This window comes from Arachis ipaensis, chromosome B06, assembly GCF_000816755.2.
Source record: "Arachis ipaensis cultivar K30076 chromosome B06, Araip1.1, whole genome shotgun sequence".
Taxonomy (NCBI): domain Eukaryota; kingdom Viridiplantae; phylum Streptophyta; class Magnoliopsida; order Fabales; family Fabaceae; genus Arachis; species Arachis ipaensis.
The window spans coordinates 119,213,881-119,223,839 of NC_029790.2; the positions used below are offsets into that span (position 1 = coordinate 119,213,881).

The window sequence follows — 9,959 nt, forward strand, 5'->3', positions numbered from 1 at the left end:
CAGCCATCCCATGCTCTGGGATCCCAACATCCCAGTTTTGGGGACTTTCGGGATGCGATGTGATTCGAGATACTACAATACACAGACATAGTCCTCTAAAGATTCCAAGAAATTCAGCGTATCAACTTACCGTATAGTTCTTGACAAGGATAGTGGTCTCAAGCCCCAATTGATATTCCCTCTTGTAATCATAACTGTGGGAAAACAGAAGTGGCTATTAAGAAAACATACAAAGACCACAGGAGACCAAAATATATCATGAGATTGCTTCTAACCTTATATAGCATAGTTTCTCCTTGATTTCCCTAACGGTCTCAAAGTCCGCAGTCCTATTCAGTGCATACCTTGAGAAAAGAAAATAGTGTTTAAGCTAGAACTGAAGTGTAAGATAGAAAGAGTCAATTTGACGTCATATTAATATTAGGACATATATGAAAAGAATTAGACCTCACCCCCTTCTTGAAAGCAAATCAACAAGATAGGATGTTATGTGTCGGCCAGCTACATTCATCCGCTTTGTTAGATGAGGGAATGAATAGCCATCAACAACTGGAACCTGGATCGCAACATTGATTATTAACATTTTTGGAATGAATAGTTATAATAGTAACACTATCAAATTTATAACAGGTGCTCAACTTATTAGCCCATTTCTGCTTCCTTAAACTAATGGTGCAACATATTTTAAACCAGGATAATTAGTGATGATCAGTCAGTATATCTCTCCTATATAAAGCTTTTAGTCTGAATAACTTCTCCTGGTCAATTTTTCATTTTCATTGCCTTATATGCCCTTATCAGAAACCATATTCAAGTTAGTTATTGATCACATCTAATTGCTGGAAACTTTGTTAATTATTTTTCTCAAATTAAATACTATATTTTCATTTAAGAATATTTTAGAAAAAAGGCTAGGTGAAGTGCTTATTGTTTTGCTAGCCTGAATTACGCTATAATCATTATGAAATAAAATGGATACCCAATAAGAAAGATAGACAATGAATCACAAACTGCAAGGAACTATTAAGGATGGGATGGAAATGATATGATGACACATTCATAGATTCACCATGAATTAGCACAAAGGATAAAAGTAAGTAAATAAGTTCAAACAATCTATTGTTTCAAAGGATGAACTCACAAATGCACCATTAATTTTCAAGCTCTCATCAAATAAGTCATGCTTATCAATATATTTTACAACAACAACAACAACAACAAAGCCTTATCCCACTAAGTGGGATCGTTATCAATATATTTAATGACAATAAATTAGCACTCCATCAATATCAACACCTTAGACAAACGTAGCATTCAAATGGTTGAAAGGGTGGTAGTTATCATAATTATGAGTACCAAATTGGTATGAGCTGAACCAATTCATTAAATGCTAAATGTGTTTTCAACTGAGATTATCAGGAAATGTGCTATTTTCTATGCCAATATTTCTTAGGAATAACACACTTTTTTAAAATGTTTGATTTAGCCATTTGGGTACCGTACTCAATTCATTGGATACTTGTTATTTGTTATAAAAGATCAACACAACAATCAATAGTAATCAAACATTTAATAAAAGGTATACGCCTAAATGGCTTGACTCTGTAATCATATGCAATTGGCATGGATTGTAAAAACTGATCGTTAAAGACAATCAAGGAAATCTAAAAGAAAAATAACAATGAAAACTGGGAGACTGAATCTAGCAGTTACACCAATCTATTATATAGAATCTACTATATATAATGGGCCCTAAAATATCCTTTATCATATATAAATCATAAAAAAAAATGTTATTTATAAGATTTGAAGCCAAGCTCTCTTAGTTATAGTATAAGTTACCATAATGTGCCTGTTAACACACTAATAAGTAATAAGCATAAAAAAAATTTAGGTAGTGTAGAAGATAATTAGTTACCACATGAGTGACACCATCACCAGAGTCAATAACTAATCCAGTCAACAAACCTGTGGCAAGTAACAAAATGTTGGTGCAAGATTAAAAAGTTAAAAGTAAAAGGTGAGAGAGAGAGAGAGAGAGAGAGAGAGAGAGAGAGAGAGAGAGAAATAACTCTTTGTTACGGATAATAGGAGTGACAGGAAGCATAACACAATTAGACCATAAACAGATAAGAGGGACTACGGAAAGCAAATTATGATTAGGATGGCTTCATAATAAAGAAAAAACAAAGCTTCAACCTTCACCCATCCCTATAAGCACCTTGAGCATATAATGTCAGAACAGCTTGAATTGAGATATACGCTCCAGCATAATTGTACTTTTCAAACAGCATCTCAATCTGTGAAGTCAAATGGTTAATAAATAATATTTAAAACTTAAAATCATTTACAAGAAATTCACTATTTTATTTTTCAGAAGAAAAGACCTCAGGATTGGTTCACACAAACCATTTTTTCACGATTCTTTGAGGGATTAAGCGGTGGATCTGTGAGTAGAATTTTACAGTCAGGCGGGTTAATCTGTCAAAGCAGATCACATTAGACAGTTAGCCATGAAAGAACTTTTTTTAAAAAAAAAGGGTGAAAAAACAAATGGGTGCATTTGTTTCTGTTTTTGGAAAAGTGATTTTACAATTCAATTTTTATTTATAGTAGAATAAATCTTAAAAATCACTTTAATCAAGAGCTACTGCATTCAACTTTTTCAAAAAAAAAAATTTGAAATTCACTCTCTTGAAATTTTGATTATTTTATAAATTTCATAGAAAATATGTGAAAAATTGAAATTCACTCTTTTTTTTTCTGTTAGCTTAAAAAAACAGAAAAAAGCAAAGCTTATTTTTTATTCCCCCTCCCCCTCGGAAAAAAAAAAGATGGGGAAGGGGGGCATTTGGGGTGAAATAAAACTCATTCTCAGAATTACCAGACAGTTACTTACCTTTAATTCATTGTAAAATGCATGATCCCAAACATGACACATATCATCCCAGTTTTGCACGATGCCATTGTTAACTGGGTAAGATATATCAAGCTGATGCCGCAAGTTTGCACACCCTTCTCCAACAACAATATCCTAAAACCACACACAAATTCAAACCCTTTTTTCAGAAGCACAAACTAAATTGCACATATATATATCATAATAATCAAACTAACAACAACACACCTACTGGCACCTAGCTAATTTCATATTCATTTAGTAGTAATACTGTAATAGTGAAATAGAAAATGCACCTTTAGCGATTGCTCAGTGAGCGATTCTTCGTACCGAAGCATTGGCCTTCCCACCACGCAAGGGAAAACAGACGTGGGGAAATTCTCCCCAGCGAAACCGCACTTCACATACTGCAAACAAAAATTCACATATAAATAAATTAATTTGAATATTTAAAAAAAAAACACGCTTGTGAAATCGGGGTATATAGGATCACTTAGATCGGTTGCGGAATGTATGTGATTTGGGAGTAAGTGGATCGACGGTGACACTGGGCGGATCAAGAAACGTGTGTTGTATTGATTATGTGAAATGGAATACAAACCCCAGTTCCGTTGTCGCAGACGACGACGTTTCTGTTGTCCATTCTGCGCTTCTTCTTCTTCTTCTTCTCTTCAGTTACTGTTCAGTGCGCTCTTGCTTTCTTTCGCTATTTCTTTCAATTTCCGTTTCCGTTTGGGTTTCAATTGGTTTGTTAATTTGGCTTCTTTTCATCAACTGCAGATGACGTACAAAAGCGGCAAAACGAGGTCTACACCCTACAGACTACAGTCTACTTTCCTCTTAAGTTGCGGCGAGTGACAATTACGTCTAGGGAAATTATAGCGTACAGAGGTAAAGTTATACAGATTTGAAGAGATTCCCTGATGTTGAATGTTGCGGTGACAAGTGGCATGTGGATCTTTGGAGGGTAGCAGCTCGGCAGAACAGTTGCAGGCGTTGTCGGGGCTGGGTGTTCTGGAAGCCGCGCTAAGTGGCCAGAAGGAGGGAAGCCCGTAATGGGCTTTGGATGTGGGTTCCGTAACCGTTGTTGTACACGGAATGGAAGGAAACAAGTTGGACCTAGTGTGTATGGATTGGAAGTGGGTTTAAGGAATTAGAGTTTTACGTGTCCGCATAACAAAAAAAGAAAAAGGAACTAGTTTTAGAAAAATGGATCCTTTCAATTGTTAAAAAAAATTGAAAGTGTAAAGTGTGATCTCTAATTTTTTATTATTCTCTCTTATATTTATTTTTTATTCCACTTATAAAATTAATGGTGTGAGATCACACTTTACTCTCTCAGTTATTAAAAAAATTAAGAGTATCCATTTCTGAGATTTAGGATAGTTAGTACAGAGAAAAAAAAGTGTGAAGAAAACAATGATCCCACCCACAAATATCACATGAGAATGGTAAGAATGGGCTTGATTTAAATGTGTTCTTCTTTTTAGGATTTTTGCAACAAAAACGTATTTAAACGTAATTAGATACAAATTATAAATTTTTTGTTGATTAGTGTTTTAATGTTTGACAGGAAGGAGATGAACGAGGGAAAATATGATCATTTGAGCTTAAATTAATAATGAGCTCCTAAAAAAATAAAGGACAAAATAGCATAAATTAAGTAAATCAAAAAATGAATACATTGTAAACGTAAAAACAAATCAAAACATTGTTGCTGGATGTGATAAAATGACGATGAGAATTTTACATGGTCATGGATAAATGTTGTTAATTTTGTTGTTTTTCTAAATCGTATTTAATTCGAAGGTGTTACGGCCTGGCCCAAACTCTCTGCTGACTTGGGCCGACCCGAGCTCCACCCGACTCGGGCGGCCAGGGATAGGGTGCTCCATCGCCGACCGGACACGCGTCCGTAACAGCTCACCCACAGCTGTGACGAGAGCGCTACGGGAATAGTGGGCCTGCCTTTACAGGGCCCACCTCTGACAGTATATAAAGGGAAGATTTGCTCTTCCCCAGGAGGTACGTCACATATCACATCACCCCCTTTCGCCTGCGCATTTACTGACAAGAGCTCGAAACGGAGACAGGCCGCGAGGCCGGTCGCCGCCGGGACGGAAACCCGACAACATCCAAGGTCACCCCCGAGGGACGCAACCCAATCACATGAGAGACGCCCCTTTGGGGGGACCGGAGACAACCACGCCAGAATAATGCAAGAGCTACACCACAGGATGCAAGACTTGGAGCGCCGGCTAGCAGATAGGGAACGCGACCAACACACCCCAGAGCAGAGTCACTCCCGCTCTCGCTCCAGGAGTCGCTCCAGACGCACGCCTAGCCCCCAACCTGAATCCGAAAGCACCGGGGGGAGAGGGCGCACGAGAAGACGTCGTGACCCCGTCATTTACGCCAGACGCGAGGGGCAGCGTACCAGGAACCGTGGAGACGAGGACACTCGTCGGGAAAGCGACGAGGGAAGAACGACGGGAACACGGGGACCCGTAATAATGGGAGCGACCCCATTCCACCATTCCATACTCGAAGTCCGGCTGCCAAAACACTTTGACAAGCCAACGGACATGAGGTACGATGGAACGCAAGACCCACTGGAACACCTCACGGCTTTTGAGGCAAGGATGAACCTAGAAGGAGTGGGAGACGAGGTAAGGTGCCGTGCTTTCCCGATCACCCTAGCGGGACCTACAATACGGTGGTTCAATAACCTCCCGCAGGGCTCGGTGACCCAATTCTCTGACATCAGCCACGCCTTCCTGGCTCAGTTCACGACCAGGATCGCCAAAGCCAAGCATCCGATCAATTTGCTGGGAGTGACCCAGAGAGCCGGGGAGCCGACCAGGAAATACCTAGATCGTTTCAACGACGAATGCTTGGAAATTGACGGGCTGACGGACTCGGTGGCAAGTTTGTGCTTAACGAATGGGCTCCTGAATGAAGACTTCAGAAAGCACCTTACCACGAGGCCGGTATGGACCATGCAAGAGATCCAGTGCGTGGCTAAGGAGTACATTAACGACGAAGAAGTCAACAGGGTCGTGGCTGCCAATAAACGGCAACCCCCTACAACCAAGCCCGACACTACGAGGGTGGAGAAAAACAGAAGCAACAAGCCAGGGACGGCGGTCCGAGCAAGGCGCCAAAGCCATTTCCCCGAGTCGGAAAATTCACCAACTATACCCCCCTCACGGCTCCGATCACGGAAGTTTACCAACAGATAGCCGAGAAAGGGATACTATCAAGACCCCGACCTCTGAAGGACAGGACGGGGGGAAACAAGAGCCTTTACTGCGAATATCACAAGGGATACGGGCACAAGACCTAAGACTGCTTCGATCTAAAGGATGCCCTGGAGCAAGCAATCAGGGATGGAAAGCTCGCCGACTTCTCCCACCTCATAAGGGAACCGAGGAGACGGAACCGGGATCAAGATAGCGAGGACAGGTCCCGGGCGACAAGACGACGTCAAGAACCCGAGGGGGACGACCACGGTCTCACGGTGGTGAATGTAGTAACAGCGAGGAATTCCGCCCCGAGGTCGAAATCGGCGCAGAAAAAAGACGCCAAGATCCTGGCGGTCTCCTCCTCATCCGCTAGAAATTCCCGGGGACTCCCATCAATCTCTTTCGGCCCCAAGGACCAATGGTTCGATGAGGTACCGGAAAGTCCCCCCATGGTTATCACAGCCAGAGTCGGAACCGGACTCGTCAAACGGATCATAGTAGACACGGGAGCGGACTCGAACATCATGTTTCGCAATGTTTTTGATGCCTTGGGACTACGTGATGCCGATCTGGCGACCCACCAGCACGGCGTGGTAGGGCTGGGAGACCACTTCATCAAGCCAGATGGGATCATCTCACTCCCGACCTCCCTGGGACAAGGACAGAGGCGAAGGACGATAATGGCCGATTTTGTTGTCTTACGAGACTCCAAAGCTTACAATATCATCCTGGGGAGAAAAACCATCAACGACCTTGGGGCGGCGATTAGTACGAAGCTGCTCGTAATGAAGTTTATTACTGATGACGGATCCGTAGGATCCATCAGAGGAGACTTAGAAACGGCAGTCGCTTGCGACCACGCCAGCCTCGCTCTCAGGAAAAAGTCCAAAGAAGCATCGGGGGTTTTCCTTGCCAACCTGGATGCCAGGATAGATGACAGGCCCAGACCTGAGCCAGAAGGGGACTTGGAAAAATTTAGGGTCGGTGACAGGGACGAGAAGTTCACATTCATAAACAGAAACCTCCCCCATGAGTTAAAAGAACCTTTGATGGAGATGATCAGAGCTAATGCCGACCTCTTCGGCTGGACACCAGCCAACATGCCAGGGATAGATCCCCAGCTCATGTCACACCATCTGGCCGTCAAGCCGGAGGCCAAGCTAGTGGCCCAGAGGAGGAGGAAGATGTCACAGGAAAGGGCAGAGGAGGTGGCCAGGCAGACGGCCAGCCTACTTGAAGCAGGGTTCATCCGAGAACTGGACTACTCGACTTGGCTGTCGAACGTGGTTTTGGTGAAAAAACACAGTGGGAGGTGGAGAATGTGTGTAGACTATTCCGACCTCAACAAGGCATGTCCTAAAGACTGCTATCCCCTGCCCAACATTGACGCACTCGTCGACGCAGCGGCGGGGTACCGGTATCTGAGCTTCATGGACGCCTACTCTGGGTACAATCAGATACCGATGCACCGACCCGACGAGGATAAAACGGCGTTCATAACGCCAGGAGGGATCTATTGTTACAAGGTGATGCCATTTGGTCTGAAAAACGCTGGCGCCACATACCAGAGACTGATGAACAAGATATTCAATGAGCTCATAGGCAAGACAGTAGAAGTCTACGTGGACGACATCCTCGCGAAAATTGCACGGCCCGACGATCTCCTGAGCGACTTGGGGAGCGTGTTCGCCTCCCTCCGACAACACGGCATGAGGCTCAACCCGCTCAAATGCGCCTTCGCCATGGAGGCCGGGAAGTTCCTGGGATTCATGATCATCCAAAGAGGAGTAGAGGCCAATCCTGAAAATGCCAAGCTATCCTCCATATGAGGAGCCCGGGTTGTATCAAAGACGTCCAACGGTTGGCAGGAAGGCTGACGGCGTTATCCCGCTTCCTCGGCACATCGGCAGCAAAAGCCCTACCCTTCTTCAATCTGATGAAAAAGAGGATAGCATTCGAATGGACCCCAGCGTGTGAGGAAGCGTTCAACCACTTCAAGGAGATCCTAGCAACGCCTCCGGTGCTCGGAAAGCCCAAGGCCGGAGAGCCACTCTACCTCTACCTAGCAGTAACAGAGGAAGCACTTGCAGCAGTGCTCGTAAGAGAAGAAGGGAAAGCTCAGCAACCAATTTACTTCGTAAGCAGGGCTCTACAAGGAGCAGAGCTGAGGTACAGCAAACTGGAAAAACTGGCGCTGACACTCCTAACCTCCTCCCGAAGGTTGAGGCAATACTTCCAGGGTCACCGTATAGTCGTGAGGACGGATCAAGCAATTCGCCAAGTACTCCAAAAACCTGATTTGGCCGGCAGGATGATGACCTGGGCCATCGAGCTCTCCCAATATGACTTGCAGTATGAGCCTCGGCATGCGATTAAGGCACAGGCAATGGCAGATTTCTTGGTAGAGGTGACCGGTGATCCCCCCGAGGAAACATGCACACGGTGGAGGCTCCACGTAGACGGGGCCTCCAACCAGACGTCCGGGGGAGCCGGCGTCATCTTAGAAAGCCCGGCGGGAGTCATTTATGAGCAATCGACCAAGTTCGAGTTTCCTGTGTCGAACAATCAAGCGGAATACGAAGCCCTCTTAGGTGGACTAACGTTAGCTCGGGAGGTCGAGGCAACAAGGCTGGAGGTATGCAGCGACTCACAAGTCGTCACCTCACAGGTAAACGGAAGCTATCAAGCCAGGGACCCCCTTCTACAAAAATATTTAGAAAATGTGAGAGAATTGACAAGAGAGTTCCAAGAGGTCACGGTCCAACACGTTCCAAGAGAAAGGAACGCATGGGCAGACCTCCTGTCCAAACTAGCAAGCACGAAGCCAGGATCGGGTAACCGATCTCTCATCCAGGGCATGGTGAAGGAACCGACCGTCGCCCTCCATTTGGCGGAGTCAAGCCCCTCCTAGTTGGACCCGATCACGAACTTCCTGGAACTTGGCAGGTTACCTGACGATGAGAAGGCGGCCAAAACATTGAGAAGGGAGGCAGCCAGATACGCAATCATACAAGGGCAACTGTTCAGAAAGGGGCTCAGCCAACCCCTATTGAAGTGCTTACACCCCGACCAGACGGACTATGTACTTAGAGAAGTCCACGAGGGATGTTGCGGCCACCACATCGGGGGCAAGGCCCTAGCGAGGAAGCTCATCCGAGCTGGATATTACTGGCCATCAATGATGAAAGACTCTAGGGAATTTGTTAGAAAGTGCATAAAATGTCAACAACACGCCAACTTCCACAAGGCGCCGGCCTCCGAGCTGAGCCTGCTGACGTCTACGCGACCTTTCGCTCAATGGGGAGTTGACCTTTTAGGACCTTTCCCGGTTGGCCCAGGACAAGTCAAATATCTCATAGTCGCCATTGACTACTACACCAAATGGATAGAGGCTGAGCCACTAGCCAGCATATCTTCCTCCAATTGCAGAAAGTTCATGTGGAGACAGGTGATAACCCGTTTCGGTATCCCGGAGGTCGTCATTTCGGACAATGGGACGCAATTCACTGACAAGAAGTTCGCAGAGTTCCTCACCGGCCTAGGGATAAAACAGAAGTTTTCCTCGATGGAACATCCCCAGACAAACGGGCAAGTGGAGGCCGCAAACAAAGTCATCCTACTCGGCCTCAAGAAGCGCTTAGACAACAAAAAGGCGCTTGGGCCGACGAACTCGCGTCGGTCCTCTGGTCCTACCGAACAACTGAACAAAGCTCTATGGGGGAAACCCCTTTTCGCCTAACATACGGGGTCGACGCAGTGATACCCGTCAAAATCGGAGAACCGAGCCCACGGCTATTACTTGCAGGTGTAGACGA

The 9,959-nt window shown here is 44.9% G+C and overlaps 1 protein-coding gene across 1 annotated transcript in view; it reads right to left on the reverse strand.

Annotated features, from left to right (window-relative positions):
* Nucleotides 1-3,738, reverse strand: part of LOC107604996 (actin-related protein 2) — an 11,741-nt gene extending 8,003 nt beyond the window's left edge. Inside the window, exons 1-9 of the mRNA XM_016306728.2 lie at nucleotides 3,501-3,738; nucleotides 3,196-3,306; nucleotides 2,900-3,034; nucleotides 2,410-2,481; nucleotides 2,222-2,300; nucleotides 1,919-1,968; nucleotides 453-556; nucleotides 276-344; nucleotides 131-194 (exon numbers count right to left, since the gene is read on the reverse strand). Coding sequence (XP_016162214.1) covers nucleotides 131-194; nucleotides 276-344; nucleotides 453-556; nucleotides 1,919-1,968; nucleotides 2,222-2,300; nucleotides 2,410-2,481; nucleotides 2,900-3,034; nucleotides 3,196-3,306; nucleotides 3,501-3,542 — 726 coding nt within the window. The 5' untranslated portion in view covers nucleotides 3,543-3,738. The remainder of the gene's footprint in view (nucleotides 1-130; nucleotides 195-275; nucleotides 345-452; nucleotides 557-1,918; nucleotides 1,969-2,221; nucleotides 2,301-2,409; nucleotides 2,482-2,899; nucleotides 3,035-3,195; nucleotides 3,307-3,500) is intronic.